Source organism: Pempheris klunzingeri, chromosome 22, assembly GCF_042242105.1.
Source record: "Pempheris klunzingeri isolate RE-2024b chromosome 22, fPemKlu1.hap1, whole genome shotgun sequence".
Taxonomy (NCBI): domain Eukaryota; kingdom Metazoa; phylum Chordata; class Actinopteri; order Acropomatiformes; family Pempheridae; genus Pempheris; species Pempheris klunzingeri.
The window spans coordinates 115,612-140,385 of NC_092033.1; the positions used below are offsets into that span (position 1 = coordinate 115,612).

At 47.7% G+C, this 24,774-nt stretch overlaps 2 protein-coding genes across 2 annotated transcripts; one reads left to right on the forward strand and one right to left on the reverse strand.

Annotated features, from left to right (window-relative positions):
- The first annotated feature begins 320 nt into the window (after positions 1-320).
- Positions 321-15,149, forward strand: tnpo3 (transportin 3). The gene is made up of 23 exons (XM_070853825.1): positions 321-546; positions 1,628-1,828; positions 2,711-2,784; positions 3,032-3,188; positions 4,212-4,355; positions 4,538-4,713; positions 4,808-4,946; positions 5,473-5,619; positions 5,869-5,976; positions 6,092-6,183; positions 6,340-6,479; positions 7,104-7,295; positions 8,263-8,354; positions 8,441-8,517; positions 8,620-8,680; positions 8,973-9,113; positions 9,342-9,458; positions 9,536-9,630; positions 10,202-10,358; positions 12,487-12,654; positions 12,739-12,851; positions 14,208-14,291; positions 14,524-15,149. The coding sequence occupies exons 1-22, from the start codon at positions 427-429 to the stop codon at positions 14,266-14,268; spliced, it is 2,772 nt and encodes a 923-aa protein (XP_070709926.1). The 5' UTR covers positions 321-426; the 3' UTR covers positions 14,269-14,291; positions 14,524-15,149.
- Positions 15,150-15,605: 456 nt separating this feature from the next.
- irf5 (interferon regulatory factor 5) lies at positions 15,606-24,120 on the reverse strand. Its single transcript, XM_070853808.1, has 9 exons — positions 24,018-24,120; positions 21,150-21,333; positions 19,572-19,758; positions 19,380-19,411; positions 19,272-19,299; positions 17,609-17,995; positions 16,914-17,303; positions 16,711-16,829; positions 15,606-16,384 (listed from the first exon to the last, which is right to left on the reverse strand). Exons 2-9 carry the CDS (start codon positions 21,321-21,323, stop codon positions 16,196-16,198), a joined length of 1,506 nt encoding a protein of 501 aa, XP_070709909.1. The 5' UTR covers positions 21,324-21,333; positions 24,018-24,120; the 3' UTR covers positions 15,606-16,195.
- Positions 24,121-24,774: the final 654 nt, after the last annotated feature.

Genomic DNA, 24,774 nt, shown 5'->3' on the forward strand with positions numbered 1-24,774 from the left:
GCTTGTTGTTCATTTATTTGTCCTCTACACTGTCACACACAAAGATTTTAGTCAGTTATCCCTCCAGTGCTCTGAAAGAAACCTGCCAGATCCCATTCAGAGAAGTGACACTTTTATATGGAGGTCTGTGTATTTGTCCATAAACAGTAGGATAAACTTCAAGGTTTTTTAATAGAGTTCTCGTATTTGACTATAAATAATAGGATAAAGTTTTGGAATTTTTGAATGGAATTTGTCTGTAGTCCCACCATCGTTGCAGGGCGGAACTAATGTTCCTGCCCGAGTTTCCTGCCGGGTGAGGATCGTGGTTGCACGCGGGAAGCCAGTGCGAGATGGCGGTCGACACACAGACCGTTTAGGACTCTTTCAGATCCGCCGTGTTGGTCGACTTTCTGCCTTAACGCATCCCTACGTCTGATCCGAGCTATGGAGGGGGGCAAACCGAACCTGGCCCTGGTTTACCAGGCCGTCCAGGCCCTGTACCACGACCCGGACCCGGCCGGGAAGGAGCGAGCCTCGGTGTGGCTCGGAGAGCTCCAAAGATCGGTAAGAAAATGGGAGAGGCCGGGGACCGGAGCGGGAGCGGCGGTGCGGAGGACGGAGGGATCTGAGGTGGTCTCCATGTGGTCTGTTTGGACCGGGTTCAGGTTGGACTGGTTCAGTTCGGACAGGTGAGGGGAAGTGCGCAGTCTCAGAGCAGCTTCAGGAAGCCGTTAGCATCATAGCTAAGCTAGCTAAATGAATGGATATAAACACGAAGCGTTAGCTGTAGTTTAACTTCAGCAGCGGCCCGCCGGCAGCTCCGAACTCCGGCTCAGGCGCGGCGTTTTTCTCCTTGTTGGCTGAAACGGTCCGATTCAGACGGAGATCCGGGGTTTCGGTCTCAGAGGATTTCCGTAGGCCCGGACTGCTGCATAGCTAGCTCTGTTAGCATGTTAGCATCGTGGGTCGGGGAGCTGCTGTAGTCAACTTTGGTCCCTGCCCAACTTGAACTAGTCCCAGAGGTAAAGTTAGTGTCCTGTGGTTAACGGGCAGGTTTAGCCTGGACCGGACTGGGCCGGCTCAGACCACATCAGAGGGAGAAGAGATGTTTGAAGCGTGACTCACGTTACCACTGTTATTGTGATGAAGATGATGGTGATGGCGACATTGATGAAGAATATTCAGACAGGCGTCCTCACGTTGACACTGTGGTGGACGGAGCGAGCTGAGTCCTGCATTTCGTAGTGTGGCATAAGCCCGGACCGGGACCGGGACCGGCCCGTTCACACTGCCGTGTGTTTCTATGTGATCAGCTGTAGATCAGGACTCCTGGTCAGACCTGGACCCCCTGATCACCAGGTCTGAACTAAACCACAGATGGCTGGTCCCCTGCAGGCTGAGCTGCTGTTAGAAACAGCATCTACCTGTGAACAGGTGAACCTGTTGTGGGCGGGGCCAGGTGTCTGAGGTCAGATAGATGGATGCCGTTTGTTATGAATCGGTGCTGTTCAGATAACGATCGATTGATTGAAGAGGAAGCGCTGCATGACAGGATGAAGCTGGTTGGTCACGTGGTTTCCTGCGGCGATTGAGGGGCTGCTCAGGTGTAAGCAGGCGTGTCATGACATCACTTCCTGTCCTGCAGATGTATGCGTGGGAGATCTCCGACCAGCTGCTGCAGCTCAAACAGGACGTGGAGTCGTGCTACTTTGCTGCTCAGACGATGAAGATGAAGATCCAAACGTCGTTCTACGAGCTTCCACCTGAGACCCACAATGCACTGCGAGACTCGCTGCTGACCCACATCCAGAACCTCAAAGACCTGTCACCCATCATCGTCACACAGGTAACATGTCTGAACCCGACCACCTGTAAGCCAGAACCAGGTCCACCCTGAGTCCAGGTCTGAGACCGGGTGAGGAGAACTGAGTTATCTGGATCAGAGGCTGATGGCTTCACCTCAGTCTGGATCTCTCGGTTCTACATACGAGGCGCTCTCTGTCATGAAGGTGTAACCACCAGATCACGTTAATGTCTGAGGGCACGTTCACATCTACACTCTGTCACTGAGGGGTGGGGTTAACCACGTATGGGTGGGGTCACCCTAAAACCTCCTGGTCCTGATCCAGCCGAGTGTCAAAGAACCCGTTCATCTGTTAGAAGAACCAAAAGGTCCAGATACAAGTGAAGGCATCAGCTGGGCCATGCTGATGTAACTGTAACGTAACTGTAACAGTGTTAGATTGGCAGACTGGTGTTTGGCTCCGTCAGTCTGTAACTGTTCTTTGTGTCGTAACAGCAGACTCGTGTTTGACAGCCTGAAGAGTGTCGACACTCGCAGCAGTTCCTCATGTGAACTGAACAAACTTCAGACTCTCGTTGTGTCTGATCAGTCTGAAGTTAAAGAATCTGAAATCCCAGTTAAACCATCTGTCTCCAGTCATTCAGAGTTGGAGTTAAAACCTTCTACTGTTGATCTTGTGTGATCTCTGAACGTCTGTCATTAGTGTAAAGAAACTCTCGGGTTTAATATGGCTGAGGTTTGCAACAGACACAGAAAGTTTTAAGCTGTGACTTTTCAGGAAGGAGGTTTCCAGCTGCTGTAGTTTTTATGTATGCAGTAGATTAAGTGTGTTGTTTCTTCACGGACAGCTGACAGAGAACTTAAATCACTCTATTGGCCTCATTCTGAATCCTGTGCTAATATTTTTGGTCTTTTCTGTCCCAGCTGGCTTTAGCCATCGCAGATCTTGCTCTTCAGATGGCCTCGTGGAAAGGATGTGTTCACACGCTCATAGAAAAGTAAGAATTCACACAAACATCAGAACCATTTTACACACTGGACGTGTTGACTGTAGACAGACTATGCTACGACTACAAACTACAAATATGGCTGCCAGACCAGTCGGCAGATAACAGTTCTATTTTTGTTTGGTTCCACAAATATTTCAGTTCACTTGACAGACAGACGTGTCTTTAACAGCCAGGTTAGGGTTATCTTCTCCTCTGATGCTCTGACTCACCTGTCCATGTCTCCGCCGCCTCCCAGGTACAACAATGACATCAGCTCCATGCCCTTCCTCATAGAGATCCTCACTGTGCTGCCGGAGGAAGTTCACAGTCGATCTCTACGAATCGGAGCAAATCGTAGGACAGAAATCATCGAGGACCTGGCTTATTACTCCAGCACTGTGGTCACTCTGCTGGTCTGTGCTGTGCCTCTGTTACCTCTGTGTTCAAATGTAAAGCTGTGGGTGGCTGGATGGACAGATGATAGATGGACGGATGGATGGACGGATAGATGGACGGATGGATAGATAGATGGACAGATAGATAGATAGATAGATAGATAGATAGATGGACAGATGCATGGATGGACAGATAGATGGACGAATAGATGGATTAGACAGCATAAATAATGTAAATACACAGTAAGGAAACAGTAACACTCAAACACATATCTTATATATACATTTAGATATGTTTTCTATATATTTGAATATAAAGCTTTAAATATATTTTCTGTATAAACATCGATGCTCCTTATTCTCGCTGCCCTCACACCCTAACCCTAACCCTTCTGTCAGTGCTGCTCAGTCTGGACAGTCTGAGGACTGTTAGTTGGACAGTGTGACATCTCTGTGACTCCTTTCATGTAACGAAATTCAGATTTGTGTAGATCAGTGTTTCCTGGTCCTGGTCCTGGTCCTGGTCCTGGTCCGGAGCTTCACTGCCCTGCAGGTTTGAAATGTTTCCAGCTCCAACACCCGGTTCAAATGAGTGGATCGCTGTCAGGCTTCAGCAGAGATGGATGACAAGCTGATGATGTGGGTGTGTTGGAGCAGGAAACGTCTAAAACCTGCAGGGCAGTGGAGCTCCGGACCTGGTTTTGGAAATGCTGATGTAGAGAATTGATCCAGCAGGACTTTGCTATTTTCATCTTTAGTATTTCTCTTTTTCTACATGTTTTAAACTCTCACTCACGAGTCTGACCTTTGGCTCTCCTCGATAGCTGCTGAACAAAGGTTACAAGTTTGATCACATTTATATTTGCGCTGAACATTACAGTTAAAAAGGCCGTATTTATTCCCCAGTTAGTGAAAACTGCTGTTGTGTTTTATGTGATTATTTTGGGTGTCCGATTTCTCGATCACCATCCTGACTGTTTCTGATCGTGCCTCTCTGTAGATGACGTGGCGTCATGCTGTTTTGATCTGATTTGATTTTAGACGACGTGTGTGGAGAAAACAGGCAACGATGAAAAGATGTTCATCAAGGTGTTTCGCTGTTTGGGCAGCTGGTTCAACTTGGGAGTCCTCGACAGTAACTTTATGGCCAGTAACCAGCTGCTCATGGTCCTCTTCCAAGTCCTGGTAAGAGTCACATTTTACGGTTTACACTTGTTTAACAGGTTTACAGGGGCGTCTGCTGCAGCATCATTTCAAATGGAAATCACTGAAAGATCCTCAGTATGACAACAGACTGACATAAATAACAAATACATAATGTTCTGGTGTTTCCTGATGTTCCCCATCACGTTCTCCTGCCTCCACAGCAGAGGGATGAAACCTCAACCAACCTACACGAGGCGGCGTCAGACTGCGTCTGTTCTGCTCTCTATGCCATAGAGAACGTGGACACCAATATGGCATTGGCTCTGCAGCTTTTCCAGGGTGTCCTGACGCTGGAGACGGCCTATCACATGGCTGTGGCCCGAGAAGACCTTGACAAGTGAGTGAGGACCCACAGGAAACTGACTCTGATTGGGGTGTTCAGTGTAGAAGCGGAGTCATCAGTCTCATCTCTGTTTGACTTTTGTTCTCAGAGTGCTGAACTACTGCAGGATCTTCACCGAACTCTGCGAGACATTTTTAGAGTCAACAGTCAGGAATCCAGGTCAGGGTATGGGAGACCTGAGGACACTGGAGCTTCTGCTGATCTGTGCAGGACACCCTCAGTACGAGGTACAACAATAACACAACACCCTCAGTACGAGGTACAACAATAACACAACACCCTCAGTACGAGGTACAACAATAACACAACACCCTCAGTACGAGGTACAACAATAACACAACACCCTCAGTACGAGGTACAACAATAAGCATGACACCCTCAGTACGAGGAACAACAATAACACAACACCCTCAGTACGAGGTACAACAATAACACAACACCCTCAGTACGAGGTACAACAATAAGCATGACACCCTCAGTACGAGGAACAACAATAAGCATGTCACCCTCAGTACGAGGTACAACAATAACACAACACCCTCAGTACGAGGTACAACAATAACACAACACCCTCAGTACGAGGTACAACAATAAGCATGACACCCTCAGTACGAGGTACAACAATAAGCATGTCACCCTCAGTACGAGGTACAACAATAACACAACACCCTCAGTACATTATTACCAACAGTAACTGCAGAACACAATATGAAAACACTGTGTCTCTGTGTTCTGGTCTCGGTTTTGATCCAGGTGGTGGAGATCTCCTTTAACTTCTGGTACCGTCTTGGAGAACATCTGTATAAAATGAACGATGCAGCGCTTCACGCCATCTTCAGACCATACATCCAGAGACTTCTGCACTGTTTGGCCCGACACTGTCAGCTCGATCCAGACCACGTAAGTCACCTGATCTGGTCTGCAAAGAACCGCAGCTGATGAATCCTGAAGCAGGACTTGGTGTGGTTTTAGGTGGATACTTTGATCTGAAACCATGGAAACTTGGTGGGTTCATCAGATGCTGCTTAACGATGTTCAGGGACCATCAGCTTGTTTAACTTCCGGTTCGAATGTAAACCCACTGACAGTCATCAGTGTAAACGAGGCAGAAACAACTGGCACCAGTTTGACGTTGTTTTTACCCGACAGGAGGGAATCCCAGAGGACACCGACGACTTTGGGGAGTTCAGGATGAGAGTCTCTGACCTCGTTAAAGACGTCATTTTTCTCGTCGGATCCATGGAGTGTTTCTCTCAGGTGACAGCAGAAGGATCTTTTTCTGTTTGGAGAACCTGTCAACGGGTTCTCTTCTGAAGTGTTCTCCTGTTTGCTCTGCTATATTCTACATTAACGACATTCTGTTTGTTCTCAGTTATATTCTACGTTAAAAGAAGGGAACCCCTCCTGGGAGGTGACGGAGGCCGTTCTCTTCATCATGGCTGCGATCGCTAAAAGTGTCGATCCGTGAGTATCTGAAGAGTCACTTGATCGGGAAGCTGTGAGGAAACACAAACATGAGACGTGTCATCAGTTATCATTCTGATATGTTCTTCTCCTTAGACACGACAAAATCATTCATGAAATCATGTCAGGGAAACCTCGGTCTGCATTGTCTTTCAGAGAGAACAACCCGACACTGTCGGAGGTGCTGCAGCAGGTAGTTTTACTTCCAGAGAGCGTCCACATGGCGGTCCGTTACACGAGCATTGAGCTGGTCGGAGAGATGAGCGAGGTCGTGGACAGAAACCCAAGATTCCTCGGTATGATACCGTGATTGGTCCACACTGGGGCTTTAATGGTGTGAATCAGACCTGTGTGTTTCTTCCAGCTTTCACTGACTAAAAACATCATTTTAATGGTTCCCAGGTGTGTGTGTGTGTGTGTCTGTGTGTCTCTGTGTGTGTGTGTGTGTGTGTGTGTGTGTGTGTGTGTGTGTGTGTGTGTGTGTGTGTGTGTCTGTGTCTGTGTCTGTGTCTGTGTCTGTGTCTGTGTCTGTGTGTGTGTGTGTGTGTGTGTCTGTGTCTGTGTCTGTGTCTGTGTCTGTGTCTGTGTCTGTGTCTGTGTCTGTGTCTGTGTCTGTGTGTGTGTGTGTGTGTGTGTGTGTGTGTGTGTGTGTGTGTGTGTCTGTGTGTCTGTGTGTCTGTGTGTGTGTGTGTGTGTGTCTGTGTGTCTGTGTGTGTGTGTGTGTGTGTGTCTGTGTCTGTGTCTGTGTCTGTGTCTGTGTCTGTGTCTGTGTCTGTGTCTGTGTGTGTGTGTGTGTGTGTGTCTGTGTGTCTGTGTGTGTGTGTGTGTGTGTGTGCGTGTGTGTGTGTCAGTCACCTGTCTACTATCAGCACTCTGACTCTCATTTTGAAAAGCCTGACTCTGCCCTTCCTGTCGGTCAGACCCGGTGTTGAACTACCTGATGAAAGGTCTCAGAGAGAAACCTCTGGCGTCTGCAGCAGCGAAGGCGATCCACAACATCTGCTCAGTGTGCAGAGACCACATGGCCCAGCACTTCCAGGGTCTGCTGGACATCGCCCGCTCCCTCGACTCCTTCGCCCTGTCCACCGAGGCCGCCGTCGGCCTGCTCAAAGGTAGGCTACCTCTGCACCTGTGGGGTTACATCAGGGGTGTCAAACTCAATCAAAGAAAGGGCCAAAATTTAAAACACAGTCTAAGTCGCGGGCCAAACAGGCTCAACATTTAGTGAAGAGTCTAAAAGTTGAAGTGTCGCTATAACAGCGCTGACGATGATGCATTGATCCGCTGATCGGTGTGTCATTATACCTACGGGAGGAGGGGCTGCTGCACGGGTCTGAACTAGCATGCCAGCTGTTCAGTGCATTGTGGCATTGTGCTGCTTACCGACGGGCCTTTGTTAATAGTCACATGAAATTATCTCGCCAGCTACACATTTTTGGGATGGGTAGCACGGTGCCAGTAGCAGCATGAGGTCGCTATGACTACTGTCAACAGAGGAGAGGGTGTTTATGGGTCCTGTATTGATTGACGCGCCAAAACACGAGCAGAGCATTCTGGGATATTAGCGGTACATGCGCTGTATAATACCGGCGGGCCAGCTCTAGTAGTCATTTGGTATTGCCTCGCGGGCCAAATATAATTACTCTGCGGGCCATATTTGGCCCGCGGGCCAGAGTTTGACACCTATGGGTTACATCATCAGTCAGTACACCTGGATTTCATTCATTCAGCTTGTCAGCAGCTCAGTCAGTTCAACTCTGAGAGCTCAGTGGCCTCACACACTGCCACCACCTGTGAGGTCATTTTATTTACCTGTACAGGGACAGTTCTGATCCAGAGGTCTGTTTATTTACCTGTACAGGTACAGTTCTGATCCAGAGGTCTGTTTATTTACCTGTACAGGTACAGTTCTGATCCAGAGGTCTGTTTATTTACCTGTACAGGGACAGTTCTGATCCAGAGGTCTGTTTATTTACCTGTGCAGGTACAGTTCTGATCCAGAAGTCTGTTTATTTACCTGTACAGGTACAGCTCTAATCCAGAAGTCTGTTTATTTACCTGTTCTGTTTACCTGTACAGGTACAGCTCTGGTGCTGGCTCGTCTTCCTCTGGAGAAGATCGCCGAGTGTCTCAGTGACCTCTGTGCTGTTCAGGTCGTGGCTCTAAAAAAGGTGAGTCTGTGTTTTTTAATGTTTGTGGAAACTTGACAGGAATTCAATAAAAATGTTCAAACTAAAACCAGTTTGGTTTTTTTTAGCTTCTGGCTGAAGAATCTACAAACGGTAAATCAGCTGATCCCACCGTGTGGCTGGACAGACTGGCTGTTATATTCAGGTGAGTCTCCCTGTTGCCTTACCTGTTGTCAAATATTATTCAAACTTTATTTAAAGTCGGAAGTCTGGACAGACACATTCATACATTTTGTTTTTCCTTCAGACACACAAACCCCATCGTAGAGAACGGACAGACTCACCCCTGTCAGAAAGTTATCCAAGAGGTAACACACCTGAACTCACCTCGTGTCACCTGAGATTTACCTGGAAGACTCATTGGAATAGTTACACATAAAAAGTATTTTATTGATAAATACCCTTAATCATGTGCTCTACCTGTAGATCAGGTCATGTTCAGTTTTAGCTGATATGATGTCCTATTGTCTTATCTTACCAGCATCGTGTGATGCAATTCAGGAAATATGTTTTATTAACATATTTTACCTGTATGATTCCACCTGTGGGTCAGTTTGAAGTATTGATATGTCTTAACTGTGTCATGTGACTCCCCTGTAGATCTGGCCGGTGCTGTCTGAGACTCTGAACACTCATCAGGCTGATAACAGGATCGTGGAGCGATGCTGTCGCTGTCTCAGGTTTGCTGTACGATGTGTCGGGAAAGGCTCCGCCTCCCTGCTGCAGCCACTTGTCACTCAGGTGAGACACACCTGGACTGACAATTTATTTTTCAGATGTGTATTGATTGATGAGTGATCAGTCCTATTGATCAGTTGATCGGTCTCATCTCCTCTGACAGTTCAGGTGTTAAAAGCACAAACATACACCCAGCAGGTGTGCTGAAATAAGAATGAGTACTTCATCTACCTGTTGTCATGTTAACACACCTGTTCATTGATTTTCTGATTGGGTGCGTGTCGTCATCAGATGGTGAGTGTGTACCAGGTGTATCCACACTCCTGCTTCCTGTACCTGGGCAGCATCTTGGTGGACGAGTACGGCATGGAGGAAGGCTGCAGACAGGGACTTCTTGACATGTTACAGGTAAACGCACACCTGTAGACCAGGTAAACCTGTCAACATGGCGGTGATGATGATGTCCTCCTTCCTCCCTTCTACAGGCTCTATGTATGCCCACCTTCCAGCTGCTGGAGCAACAGAATGGTCTGAGAAACCATCCCGACACCGTAGACGACCTGTTCAGACTGGCCACCAGGTGAGTCTGCAGGTTCATATCCTAAACAGACGGAGTACATCTACTGAACTACCTGAATTCTAAATAATAACTAGAACTAGTTTTCAGATTGGCTGTTAAGGTCGCTACTTCAGAGTGCAGCCAACAGATGACATGACTATCCATTTCGTTGTGACAGGTCACATGACTACCGTATAAAACTGTAACATTAGCTTTGTGGCTGCTGTGACGTTAGCTTTGTGGCTAACAGCGGAGCTGAGCGGACTAGAAACATCTGCTACTGAGTCCTGTCTGAGGCTCGTCCTATTTACTGGAAGATGACGGGATTATGGGATTGTGATGACTGTTCCAGATATTGGTTACACCCTCAGGAGTTGTCAGGGAAACGGAGTGTTTTGGTTGAAAACATGAAAATACAGAGAACGGTCGTAGTTTATCTGTGGCAGGTGATCCTGGTGTCAGAGGGACGACCGCCTTCCAGGCGTCCATTATCAGGAATTAACAGTCTGGCCCCCCATCATCCATTACATCCTGATGATGGACACCCGGTTGGACATTATCCCTTCCACAAAGCGTCTCTCTGTCTCCTCAGGTTTGTCCAGAGGAGTCCCGTCACTTTACTGAGCAGCAGCATCATTGTCCACATCATCCAGTGCGCCATCGCTGCCACCTCATTGGACCACCGAGACGCCAACTGCAGCGTAATGAAGTTTGTTCGAGACCTCATCCACACCGGAGTCGCCAATGATGTGAGTCTCTGTCTGTGTATCAGGAACATGATGTCTGTCCTCTGTCTGTGTATCAGGAACATGTTGTCTGTCCTCTGTCTGTGTATCAGGAACATGTCTGTCCTCTGTCTGTGTATCAGGAACATGATGTCTGTCCTCTGTCTGTGTATCAGGAACATGTCTGTCCTCTGTCTGTGTATCAGGAACATGATGTCTGTCCTCTGTGTATCAGGAACATGATGTCTGTCCTCTGTCTGTGTATCAGGAACATGATGTCTGTCCTCTGTCTGTGTATCAGGAACATGATGTCTGTCCTCTGTCTGTGTATCAGGAACATGATGTCTGTCCTCTGTCTGTGTATCAGGAACATGATGTCTGTCCTCTGTCTGTGTATCAGGAACATGATGTCTGTCCTCTGTCTGTGTATCAGGAACATGATGTCTGTCCTCTGTCTGTGTATCAGGAACATGATGTCTGTCCTCTGTCTGTGAATCAGGAACATGATGTCTGTCCTCTGTCTGTGAATCAGGAACATGATGTCTGTCCTCTGTCTGTGAATCAGGAACATGATGTCTGTCCTCTGTCTGTGAATCAGGAACATGTCTGTCCTCTGTCTGTGAATCAGGAACATGTCTGTCCTCTGTCTGTGAATCAGGAACATGTCTGTCCTCTGTCTGTGTATCAGGAACATGTTGTCTGTCCTCTGTCTGTATCAGGAACATGATGTCTGTCCTCTGTCTGTGTATCAGGAACATGATGTCTGTCCTCTGTCTGTGTATCAGGAACATGTCTGTCCTCTGTCTGTGTATCAGGAGCATGTCTGTCCTCTGTCTGTATCAGGAACATGATGTCTGTCCTCTGTCTGTGTATCAGGAACATGATGTCTGTCCTCTGTCTGTGTATCAGGAACATGTCTGTCCTCTGTCTGTGTATCAGGAACATGATGTCTGTCCTCTGTCTGTGAATCAGGAACATGTCTGTCCTCTGTCTGTGTATCAGGAGCATGATGTCTGTCCTCTGTCTGTGAATCAGGAACATGTCTGTCCTCTGTCTGTGTATCAGGAACATGATGTCTGTCCTCTGTCTGTGTATCAGGAACATGATGTCTGTCCTCTGTCTGTGTATCAGGAGCATGATGTCTGTCCTCTGTCTGTGTATCAGGAGCATGATGTCTGTCCTCTGTCTGTGAATCAGGAACATGTCTGTCCTCTGTCTGTGAATCAGGAACATGTTGTCTGTCCTCTGTCTGTGTATCAGGAGCATGATGTCTGTCCTCTGTCTGTATCAGGAACATGATGTCTGTCCTCTGTCTGTGTATCAGGAACATGTTGTCTGTCCTCTGTCTGTGTATCAGGAACATGATGTCTGTCCTCTGTCTGTATCAGGAACATGATGTCTGTCCTCTGTCTGTGTATCAGGAACATGTCTGTCCTCTGTCTGTGTATCAGGAACATGATGTCTGTCCTCTGTCTGTGTATCAGGAACATGATGTCTGTCCTCTGTCTGTGAATCAGGAACATGTCTGTCCTCTGTCTGTGTATCAGGAGCATGATGTCTGTCCTCTGTCTGTGTATCAGGAACATGTCTGTCCTCTGTCTGTGTATCAGGAGCATGATGTCTGTCCTCTGTCTGTATCAGGAACATGATGTCTGTCCTCTGTCTGTGTATCAGGAGCATGATGTCTGTCCTCTGTCTGTATCAGGAACATGATGTCTGTCCTCTGTCTGTGTATCAGGAACATGTCTGTCCTCTGTCTGTGTATCAGGAGCATGATGTCTGTCCTCTGTCTGTGTATCAGGAACATGATGTCTGTCCTCTGTCTGTGTATCAGGAACATGATGTCTGTCCTCTGTCTGTGAATCAGGAACATGATGTCTGTCCTCTGTCTGTGTATCAGGAACATGATGTCTGTCCTCTGTCTGTGTATCAGGAACATGATGTCTGTCCTCTGTCTGTGTATCAGGAACATGTCTGTCCTCTGTCTGTGTATCAGGAGCATGATGTCTGTCCTCTGTCTGTGTATCAGGAACATGTCTGTCCTCTGTCTGTGTATCAGGAACATGATGTCTGTCCTCTGTCTGTGTATCAGGAACATGTCTGTCCTCTGTCTGTGTATCAGGAACATGATGTCTGTCCTCTGTCTCTCCAGCACGAGGAGGACTTTGAGGTGAGGAAGCAGCTGATTGGTCAGGCCATGGAGCAGCACGGTCAGCAGCTCGTCACTCAGCTGATGCACTCGTGTTGTTTCTGCCTGCCCCCGTACACGCTGCCGGACGTGGCCGAGGTGCTGTGGGAAGTCATGGTGTTTGACAGACCTGTGAGTAGAACCACTAACAGCCGGTCAGGTGTGTCACACCCCGTCCCTCAGGTGCTGATGGTCAAACTCTGTCTTCTGCTTCAGACGTTCTGTCGCTGGTTAGAAAACGCTCTGAAAGGCTTACCGAAGGAGACGTCAGGAGGAGCCGTGACTGTCACTCACAAACAGCTGACTGACTTCCACAAACAGGTCACCCGGTGAGACGCCTGCACCTACAGCGACACGCACTATACCTGCACCTACAGCGACACGCACTACACCTGCAACTACAGCCACACGCACTACACCTGCAACTATACCTGCACCTACAGCCACACGCACTACACCAGCAACTATACCTGCACCTACAGGGACACGCACTACACCTGCAACTACAGCCACACGCACTACACCTGCAACTATACCTGCACCTACAGCCACACGCACTACACCTGCAACTATACCTGCACCTACAGCGACACGCACTACACCTGCAACTACAGCCACACGCACTACACCTGCAACTATACCTGCACCTACAGCCACACGCACTACACCTGCAACTATACCTGCACCTACAGCCACACGCACTACACCTCCAACTACAGCCACACGCACTACACCTGCCACTATACCTGCACCTACAGGGACACGCACTACACCTGCAACTACAGCCACACGCACTACACCTGCAACTATACCTGCACCTACAGGGACACGCACTACACCTGCAACTATACCTGCACCTACAGGGACACGCACTACACCTGCCACTATACCTGCACCTACAGGGACACGCACTACACCTGCAACTATACCTGCACCTACAGGGACACGCACTACACCTGCAACTATACCTGCACCTACAGGGACACGCACTACACCTGCAACTATACCTGCACCTACAGGGACACGCACTACACCTGCCACTATACCTGCACCTACAGCGACACGCACTACACCTGCAACTATACCTGCACCTACAGCGACACGCACTACACCTGCAACTATACCTGCAACTATACCTGCACCTACAGCGACACGCACTACACCTGCAGCTACAGCAACACGCACTACACCTGCACTCCACTCTGATCGTTCTAGACTGTGAGTAGAACACAGAGACCAGCTCAGACACACAGGTGTTGAGGAGCACGTGGAGCCACCAGCAAGGCGTTGAGGAGCACGTGGAGCCACCAGCAAGGCGTTGAATGAAATGAGGCATTCAGGGACATTTATAGCTGTCTGAAGCAACTGACAGATTTTGGTTGAGACATGTCATTCGAAATGTGGAACACAGAAACACTGGAGTCATCAAAACGAGTTCAGGTCTGTTCTGGAATCAAACGACGCCTGAGCTCACCTGAGTTTACCTGAACAGTAAACTACAACGGGGGGAATATTTCTCACAGTATCTGTAGCTAATTCAGCATGGATGAGTAAACAGGTTTGAACTCTGACACCTGCTGGAGTTCAACAAGTTTAATGTTTGATTGAGAAACTGACATTGAACTATATCTGTAACCATGGTAATAGCTGTTTGTATTCATGCTGGTCTTTGTTCTGCTCCGCAGCGCTGAGGAGTGTAAACAGGTGTGTTGGGCCATCAGAGAGTTCACCAGACTGTTCCGATAGCTGCAGCCCCCACACAACACCAGGTAACCGCTCACACGTGTTCCTCTGATACTGATCAAAAGACGAGACTTTTATTGAAATTGTAGCACCAGTGAAAACATTTTTGTAGTTTGATGTTGTGAGTTTGGTGAAATGTTTCTAATTAACTGTCTGTTTTCTTTCTTTCACATCATTCATAAACCAGGTTATTGTTACTTTTACATTCTCAACATAAAACCAAAGCTCTCACTAATTCGTGGTGTTTTTGTTCTCCAGGTTAAATCTTTTGTTGACCAACATTCAGAGGTGACGGCAAAAAGCTGCGACTGCAGACGTGGATCCAAAGGGACGAGATGAGGATGATGATGATGAAGATGGAGGACGGACTTTGAATGTGAAACAGGATGAATCACTCTGAAGGCCGGACGGAGTGAGGACTGATTGGACAGACTGAGGCCTCCGCCCCGACCCCTGACGTCACCTGACCTCACCTGCAGCAGGTGTCAGGTGGGCGTGGTCGGGTCAGGACGAGGAGGAGTTCACTGAGTGAACGATGTGATCAGTCCGGTTGGATCTTCATCAGTAATCAATCGAAGGATGTGCCTGGTCAACGGTTTTTAAGAGATTTATTTTTGGGACTTTGGTCGTGATGTTTTTTGTCCGTGCCATACAAAGAGCCAAAAGATTTCCCACGATGCTCTTGGCTGAGCGGCTGCCTGAGGAGGCGTAATGCTGGAGGATTTGGCGTCACCTTTGACCTTTTTAACTTTGGTTGAATTTTAGTTGTTTTTCCACAAAGTGAGACAGAGTGAACTCTGGGTAATGAGACGGAGAGACTGACACCATGACATCATCGGTGATGTAGCCTTGTTGTTAACAATAAAAAAACAACTGAACCAACAGCGAAGTCTCATTTAGTGTTAAAATCCTCACGCCTGACTTGTGTAACAAATTTGACCCACAGAGCCTGAACATGTCCCATCATAAACCTACCTGGACAAACGTGCACCTGCAGGTGTGAAATTAACCACACATGTATCATGTGGTCTCTTGTATAACTGAAACAGATGGATTGAAAACATTTCAGGTGAAGCAGAAATCACACCTTTGATTGGCTGACTGGTAAGTGTACAGTACAATTAGTGTAAACTAGTGTTTTTGTGTGTGCAACAAACTCGTCGCTGCCCCCAGTGGCTGAAGAAACTACAGTTTCATTGATTGATTGGTTTCCACCAGCTCCAGTCACACTGGAGGTTCTCCTGGTTCTGTCACAGAGGGCAGTGATGAGTCCTTCAGGTTTGGTGTCTCAGAGAGGTGAAGGCGGCGAAAGCAAATTTATTTATAAAGCACCATTCAGACACAAGACAATTCAAAGTGCTTTACATGGACATGAAACAATAAAAAGAAAACAAACATTAAAATTGAATGTTAAAGAAATAAAAGCACAAGCAAATGAATAGTTAAAGCTTAAGAGAAGATGCATTAAAAGACTAGGTGCATGTGGATGAATAGTTACAAATGAAAAGAAAGTTATGGAGCTCAATTATTGAAAAGCCACGGTAAACAGTAACGTTTTAAGACCTGATTTAAATGCACTGACAGTCCTAGCAGACCTCAGCTGTTCCACAGGTGGGGAGCATAGACACTAAGATCTGCTTCATCTTGCTTGGCTCAAATTCTGGGGACACTGAGACGAGCTGCAGCCTCTTCAGATCACAGACGTCGGATCTCAAAGTGGACAAATTCCATAACTGTCGGGACCAGAATTGTCTGATTTCACCTTTTGGATCAGAAACACCAGTAAAATGTTGGCAGCAGAGGAACAAAGACGTTAGAGGAAAGACGTAAAACAACAACCGCGGCATGACGGAATACTGCAGCGGCAATTATTGAAAGTCATCAGAAAAACAGTGACGTATCCTTTGAACGCCTAGAACCCCCCCAGTGTTCAGGGGCCGCTGGGGGTCCAGGGGCCCTGGATGTGGTGGCTCTGCAGGAGCCTCTGCAGCTCTTTGAACTGCTCCACTGTCTGGTCCTTCACGTCCGGATTTGAGATCTGCAGGCGGATGCTGTCTGTGGACCAACTGAGTTCTCCAGAAAACATCTCTGTCAGGATCCGGGCCACCACCGGAACCACCTGAGGACAACGGAAATTCAGGTTAGAACCAACCAAACAGAACCACAACAAGCTGTTTTAACATTAACCTAACAGGGACTTGTTGGTTGAATGGGGGGGTCTTTTTTATTTTTCCACAAAAAGCTCAAACTTGACGAACATTTTTGCTCCTTCACATAAAAACGACATAAATAATAATGATCATCTCTGAATCTGTAAATCTAACACAGACACACAAAACTCAGAGAGGCTGTCAGTCAGAACCACAGAGGATGAGGACGGGGGAGCGAAGAACATGTTTGTTTTGGCCTGAGATGCTGAGGTGAAATCATATCATCGTAACAGACCTGGACGATGATGAGCTTCTTCTCTTTGGGTTTTGTGTCGGGCCAGTCCTCCCCAAAGCAGAAGCAGATCTCAAAGGGGGGCGGGTTCTGAGCTTCACCCCTCTGGAACAGGATCAGGCCTGTGGACACATGGTGATTTCAACATGGATCAGAAGTGTGAAAAGAAGCCTTCAGAGTTCTCCAACAGCTCAGCCGGTCGTCACCTTGGAGGAAGTCGTTGAGGCTGAACACTTTGATCTTCTTCTCCCTCTCCATGGGGTTTGGTGGACCCTGTTCGGGCATGCCCGGTCCGGACCAGAACACCTTGCACTGACAGAGGCGAATGGCGTAGATATCCTGCTCCCAAATCTCCAGGATCAGTCCGCGGTCCATCACGTCCAGCAGGGCATCGGTGTAGAATCGCTGCTTTTGGTTCTGGATCTCGGACGTCCCCGGGAACAGAACCTGCTGCAGGGTAACGGGTCCAAACAGGTCCACCTGCTCCGGGGTTGGCTCCAGGTGTCCGTAGTACAACCGGCAGCCTTGAGGGTTACTGACGGTCAGAGAGCCCTTTTTCCGGCCCCGGTACTGGAACTTCAGGTCCAGATCTGTTACTGTGGCAACATGGAGGGGACAAACATATTAAATGTGTTGCTATGGAAACGCAGAGAGGACAGCTATCTGTTCCTACGGCAACCATATAATGATCAATATGGTTCTTATCAAACTGTGTTAATCACACAAGAACTCCTTCAGGATCAATGCTGCTGGTGAACTGCAACCTACCCCCCCCCCCCCGATTGATTGATTGTTAGTCCTGATGTTAGTCCTGATATTCGGATCTCGTGGACCCTTGCAGACCTCTTGTCATCTGAAACGCAGAAACACGTTCAGCCAGCAGCTCCCAGCTCGTACTCACATGGGACGCTGCTCAGCAGGTCGTATTCGCTGGGTTGATGGTTCTGAGGGTCCCCCTGGCTCTGGACGCCCCCCAAGCAGCTGGTCTCCATTGGGGCTGCCCCTGGGGGGGCAGAGGCAGATGGGGGTGGCAGAGAATTCAGGTCCTGGAGTCCTTCAGAGAGTCCGGCAGGATGGACGAAGCTCCCACCATCTGCCATTGCCGTCTGAGCCTGGAGGTCCGAGGTCACAGGAAGGTCCGAGGTCACGGGGAGGACTCTTTCTGCCAGCAGAGGTATCGGGATCACATGTGGATGTCCAAACGTCCCACTGGTGGACAAACTGAACCGATTCACCTCTGAATGAGCCGGGAAAGTGCTGAAGGAGGGGGGGTCACTGATCCTGGGGTCTGATGAGAAGTGACATCATCACATGACATGATGACGTGGATTATCATACATGCTGCTGATCATGTGACCAGAGCTCCATGTTTTACTCCTGCTGCTTGTGTCCAGACAGACCAACGTCTTCATCACTGAGCTGATGAAGACTGATGAAAGGTCTGTATGGTCTGTATGTGGTCTGTATGGTCTGTATCTAGTCTGTATGGTCTGTATGGTCTGTATGTGGTCTGTATGTGGTCTGTATGGTCTGTATGTGGTCTGTATGTGGTCTGTATGGTCTGCATGTGGTCTGTATGGTCTGTATCTGGTCTGTATGATCTGTATCTGGTCTGTATGGTCTGTATGGTCTGTATGTGGTCTGTATGGTCTGTATCTAGTCTGTATGTGGTCTGTATGGTCTGTATGGTCTGTATCTGGTCTGTATGGTCTGTATGTGGTCTGTATGGTCTGTATGGTCTGTATGTGGTCTGTATGTGGTCTGTATGTGGTCTGTATGGTCTGTATGTGGTCTGTATGTGGTCTGTATGGTCTGTATGGTCTGTATCTAGTCTGTATGTGGTCTGTATGTGGTCTGTATGGTCTGTATGTGGTCTGTATGGTCTGTATGTGGTCTGTATGTGGTCTGTATGGTCTGTATGGTCTGTATGTGGTCTGTATGTCTCCTTTCTTGTCACTTTGACTACTCAAAGCACTTTTACGTCCTCAATCACTCATTCACACACCGTTCATTATTATCATATCACCACATTGTTAATCTTTTAGTCACACTCCTGTTGTTAGTGCTGTAGTCACTGTTAGTATGGTGGTTACTGTTTGTGTTGTCTCTCTCTCTGTCTCTCTCTGTCTCTCTCTGTCTGTCTCTCTCTCTCTCTCTCTCTCTCTCTGTCTCTCTGTCTCTCTCTGTCTGTCTCTCTCTCTCTCTCTCTCTCTCTCTCTCTCTCTGTCTCCCTCTCTCTGTGTTTCACTCTCTCTGTCCAACCTCCACCCAACATGGACCCTGACAGAACCCCCCCCCCCAACCCTAACCCCACCCTCTGATCCTGGTTCTGTTCCAGGTTTCTTCCCATTAAAGGGGAGTTCTTCCTCCACTGGGTCCTAATCTAACCTCTGAGCTGCTCTGTGGGGATTCTTGAATCCTTCATGTTGAATTCCTGAATCTTTGGTCTCTCTCTTATTAAACAGTTTGGTCTGAGCTGCTCTTTATGGAAAGCGTCTGGAGATAATGCTGTTGGTGCTCTATAAATAAAGATTGATTGATTGATTGACCCCCGTCCTACTCACTGATGCTCAGATCCATCAGATTCGGCATCTGAGAAGAAAACACATGATGTCGTGTCAGTCAGCAGATCAACACGGGAACACGTTCTACGTGTGAATGTTCTTCCTCACCTCCTCGTCCTCCTCCTCCTCCTCAGCACCGTCTGAAACAGAAACAGTCAACCATCAAACCTGGACGTCCAGGTCAAAGGTCACGCTTTCACCACACTGTTCTAAACCATGTCTGACACCACCTCTAAAGGTCACGTGACCTCTGCCCGTCCACACGTCACACCTGGTCACATGGCACCAGGTGAGCCTCACCTGTGCTCCCGGGTTGCTCGCACACTTCGTAGATTTTGTACGGCTGGACCGGCGTCTCTTTGGTGCCGTCGTACTTCAGCTGGAACTCTCTGCTTTTATTCAGAGCACAGCGAAGGTTTGCTTTCCACTTGGCGGGGTCGGGTTCATCCACACCTTCCTGATATTTACCTGTCTCCAGAGCCCACGCCTGCAACACACACACACACACACACTCGCTGCACATTTAAAGGAACAGTTTCAAATTCTCTATAGTGTCACTTCTTTTCTTTCCCGCTCAAACTCCCGCTGCGATCAGGGGGAAGAACTCTGACCGCGTTCACACGTTATACCAGTCGTACCAATCAGCTTCTTTTGTTGGGTTACTTATGTTTGAACTGACTGACTTCACATGGCGCCAACGTAAATGTCAGCCGGTTTTATAACGTGGGCCAAAAGTCTTTTATTGTGATAGGGTGTCAGGAAGGATGGTTTCCGGTACCCCCGCCCCCAAAAAACAGGAAGCTGAACTCTGTTTCACTTTCAGGAGAAAAAGAACAAGTCAGTGTCTCACTGGGCAGAACGGTGGTGCGGTGGTCAAATCTGGATTTGAACCTGGAACCTTCCTGTGTAGATTCTCGTGTTTTCCTCGTGTTTGTGTGGGTTCTCTCTGGTTCTCCAGCTTCCTCCCACAGTTCAAACACATGCAGGTTAATTGGCAACTCAAAACTGCCTGTAGATGTGAGTGTGAGTGGTTGTCTGTCTCTGTGTGTCGGCCCTGTGATTGGCTGATCAGTCCAAGCCACCTGTAAAAGGGGAGTTTTTCCTGATAAATGAATGTAATGTAACATAACCAAACACAATAAACACCCTGTAACCCGTTAAAACTACAACGTCTTGTTTTTACACTTCACACCTCAAACACAACATGTTCGCCAGGAAGCTTTAACGGAGCTGGGAGCTAAGCTAGCTGCCCCCCCATTTCAGTTTATGTACTAATCTAAGATAGCGCCACCCCCGTTTCCGGTTTGTATGCCAAGTTAACTGGCTGTAGTTCTGAGTCTGTCGTAAAGACATGAGAGTCGAATGGAAACAATGTGATCAGAAAAATAGGATTTCACTAAATGCTGTACTGTTCCTTTAAGTATCACCCTGATGCTCATGTGACAGGAAGTGTCACAGTGAAAAAAACTTTTCTGTCAGTGGTTTAAAGTTTCACAAATGCTCAAGGAGGAAGTGACATCAGCAGCAGCCAATCAGCTCATCTGGAGTCGTGATCCAGAAACTGAAACTCTGAGAACAGAAAGTCACGGCTTCTTCTTCTCTGGTTTGATGCGTCAGTCTGAATGTAACCGACAGGTTCCACAGGTGAGGTCTGAGCCGTTTCCCCCTGTGGCATCCAGGTGTGAGATCAGACGGCTGCTGATGTGAACACATTAATCATCCCTCCACGGTCCTGTCCTGTCCCCACGGTGACAGTTAGAGCCGGTCTGTGATTGGCCGACAGGCTCACAGGTGTGTTTCTGAGGCTACAAATACACTGAGTCAGAATTCAGAGGTCGGAGGTCGCTGAGGTCAGAGGTCGCGGAGGGTCAGTCTTACCTTGAAGATGGTGTTGTCGTCGTCCGACGCTGGCGTGTGGCGTGTTGCGTGTTTCCAGGGGATCTGGAAGAGTCGGCGGTCCGGGCCGAGCCAGCGGAGGCCGGGATACCTGCTGCTGTTCACCTGAGCCACCAACCAGGGCCTCAGCCGGACCCGCCGGGGGGGGGCACTCATGGTGGGGGGGCTGTGGGGCAGGGAGAGGGTTACACATGGTTAGTTCTAGTTTTGTCAGTAGGTTAGTTAGTCAGTTAGTGGGTTAGTCAGTCGTTAGTAGATTAGTCAGTTAGTAGATTAGTTAGTCAGTAGGTTAGTAGCTTAGTCAGTTTGCTGTGCGTGCAGCTCTGCCATTGTGATGAAGCTCTGTGCTTTGACGCCAACATGAAGAAGTCGGTTCAACATGTTTTGGTTCCCTGAACATTTGTGGAAGTCAGAGTCATGGTCACATGATCACATGATCACATGATCAGACCTCACACCAGGACACTAAATCTCAACCCATGTTCACATGGAAGACGCTGCTATTCACAGCACTCATACATGTTACATGTTTCATCCTGCTGTCTGTCATTCCTGCTGTCCACTCTCGGTCAGGGGCGCCGTCAAGGGGGGGCTGAAAAATCCCCAGTGGCCCCCCCCAGTTCTGATAGGTCAAGTTCACATTTGAAAATTTCGGAAATTGTAACTACGTTGTCCGAGTGCAAGTGAAGGCAGCACTGCAGCAGCTGCTGCCCAAACTCAGAGACGGTCAGTGGAAGTCATTTTCAACGGCAGCTGTTGAGACAACCAGACTACCAACAGGTAAGTCCGTCAAACAGTACTTACTTTTAGAACAAATAGTGTGTGTTTGGTAAACTGTGTCTGTGCTGAACCTCCTGCTGGCTGCTCTCCGTTACTGAGCATCTCATTAGCTTGTGTTAAGGGCCGCTAGCGTCGGATCACCAGCACCTGTGCCGTGATGCTGCGGCAATGTTCAGACAATGAAGAGAAAGTCTACGGACATCTCTTCCATATGTGTGATGATGCAGGCCAAGATAAGACCACCGAGCAAACCCATGACCAGACAGGGACAGACTGTTCATCCTACTGCTGGACCAACAGGTGAGCTGAGAACAGGGAAGAAGTAAGGCAGCAGGTCAGACAGGACACAGCTGTTCATCCTACTGATGGACCAACAGGTGAGCTGAGAACATGAAGTAAGACAGCAGGTCAGACAGGACACAGCTGTTCATCCTACTGCTGGACCAACAGGTGAGCTGAGAACATGAAGAAGTAAGGCAGCAGGTCAGACAGGACACAGCTGTTCATCCTACTGATGGACCAACAGGTGAGCTGAGAACAGGGTCCCTCATGAGGAAATGAATGGCAAGAGAGTAACTTCACCTGGATAAACGTGTGGTAACAAGGTGTCAACACTGAGTTATGAATCCTGGTGCAACAACAGAAAGCTTCTTGTTCATGTTTACTGGTAGAAGAGTTTGAACAGTCAGAACAGAACTGACTGTGGGTCCATAATACACCTGTAATCTGGGATTACTATGGACAGCTACTCATGTTATTACTGTTGGTTTTGCTGCTGCTATTTTAAATTCAGAGTAACTTATTGTCCTCATGTTTCATCACAGATATTTCCCAGTCAACATCAGCAGCATCTCAAGTTTTTCCCTCGTACTCTTCAAGGGGGCAGAAGACGAGGCTTCAAGAAAGACTACAGTCTTACAGTGGTACAGTGCTCACATGGCTAGAATCCTCTCAGAGCTGTGGTCAAATGTCTGCTGTCAAAGACAATGCTTTGTTTACATGTTTACAGCAGAATAAAGCTGTACTGAAAACAATCAAAGGCCTCTGTGTGGTGCTTTTAAACTTGAGTAGACTTGTTCCCTGTAACTGTTTAGTTCATTACATGAATGTACTCCCTAATAGTAAAGCTGTATAATACAACTACCCTATTAGAACAATGAATTTCCTAACTCATAAATAAACCAACGCTTAATAAAACAGGCTTGTACTGTATTAGTCCATGTACATCTAAGTAACATTAACTGTAAAATTAGAAAGTATATGAGTACATGATTCCTCAACTCTCATTGATTTTGACTAGCCTCAATACTTACAACAGCTTTTCTTCTTGAAATTCCGTTATTGTTTTTGGTTTTGGTGTGCCACCCCAGGATTTTCGCTGGCCCTATCTGGCCCCCCGTGAAAAGTTTCTGGGGGTGCCCCTGCTCTCGGTATCACATGGACACATGTAGTTCACATGTTCAGCGTGTCGTCCAGTTCTCATAACATACATGTTAACAGAGTCACGGTCCAGAAGGACCTGGTCCTGGATTTATCACCAAGGGGGTTCATTCATTAGAGGAGGAAGAGGAAGAGGAGGAAGTGTGAGTGTGAGAGTGAGTGTGTGTGTGTGTGTGTGTGTGTGTGTGTGTGTGTGTGTGTGAGTGAGTGAGTGTGTGTGAGTGAGTGTGTGTGTGTGTGTGAGTGTGTGTGAGTGAGTGAGTGTGTGTGAGTGAGTGTGTGTGTGTGTGTGAGTGTGTGTGAGTGTGTGAGTGAGTGAGTGTGTGTGAGTGAGTGTGTGTGTGTGTGTGAGTGTGTGTGTGTGTGTGTGTGTGTGTGTGTGTGAGTGTGTGTGAGTGAGTGAGTGTGTGTGAGTGAGTGTGTGTGTGTGTGTGAGTGTGTGTGAGTGTGTGTGAGTGAATGAGTGTGAGTGTGTGTGTGTGTGTGTGTGTGTGTGTGTGTGTGTGTGAGTGAGTGTGTGTGTGTGAGTGAGTGAGTGTGTGTGAGTGAGTGTGTGTGTGTGTGTGTGGTGTGTGTGTGTGTACTGGGGACTACCAGGAGTGTGTTTAGTGATTTCAATGATGGACTCACCTGGTTCCGGTTCCGGTTCCGGTCTTGAATCGTTTATCAGCGGCGTTTTGTCCGCAGCGTCACGATGACGTCAACAAACCCGAAAACCCGAAACTCAAAAACAGAAAAACAGAAAAAAAGATGAAAACGGATGAAAACAGAGTAAAAACAGAGGTAAAGAGAGGAAAGAGGAGGAGAACTGAGGCGGAGATCCGCCGAGCTGCTCTCAGAAAGTTCAGAGACGCTTTGAGGCGGAACTCAGATCAGATCCGAGAAACGAGACAACTACTTCCTGTGAGAGACAAAATAAAAGCCCAGGAATTGGATGAGAACGAGTTCATCAGTAAATTATTTCATGATCTTTTGAAAACTGTTTATTTTACTACTTACTTACTTACTTTTTCAGATACATAGTTAAAAAGTTTGATTTTTACATTAAAAACTCATATTCATCATGATCAAATCCTATTTTTTTATTTAATATGTGTGAATCTGCTCTCTGATTAGTAACAGATGTTAAAGAGACATGAAGCGCAGAAGTGGAGAGGAAGGGGAAGGAAGAGGAGCCCAGTGCATCATGGGAAGTCTGAGCCTGTGGCCTCAGTTAAACAGTTGTTCCAAATTAGAAATAATAAAATTTGGTTGCACATTTGTCTCTTTGCTGCTTCAGGACTCTAAACGTAAATGTTAACGTGGGCCAAAGGTCCACAGCCGACTAATCATAGCCGCCCATACATCACACGGGCCACACCCCCTTTCAGGTCAAATGGTCTTTTAT

Excerpts from the sequence above, each read along its gene's own strand:
- tnpo3 (XM_070853825.1), top strand. The coding sequence starts at position 427 with ATGGAGGGGGGCAAACCGAACCTGGCCCTGGTTTACCAGGCCGTCCAG. Across the intron at positions 547-1,627 it reads TCGGAGAGCTCCAAAGATCG|ATGTATGCGTGGGAGATCTC; the intron begins GTAAGAAAATGG and ends CCTGTCCTGCAG. Across the intron at positions 8,355-8,440 it reads AGGTCGTGGCTCTAAAAAAG|CTTCTGGCTGAAGAATCTAC; the intron begins GTGAGTCTGTGT and ends GGTTTTTTTTAG.
- irf5 (XM_070853808.1), bottom strand. The coding sequence starts at position 21,323 with ATGAGTGCCCCCCCCCGGCGGGTCCGGCTGAGGCCCTGGTTGGTGGCT. Across the intron at positions 19,412-19,571 it reads CGAGCAACCCGGGAGCACAG|ACGGTGCTGAGGAGGAGGAG; the intron begins GTGAGGCTCACC and ends TTTCTGTTTCAG. Across the intron at positions 17,304-17,608 it reads CCTGCTGAGCAGCGTCCCAT|TAACAGATCTGGACCTGAAG; the intron begins GTGAGTACGAGC and ends ATGTTGCCACAG.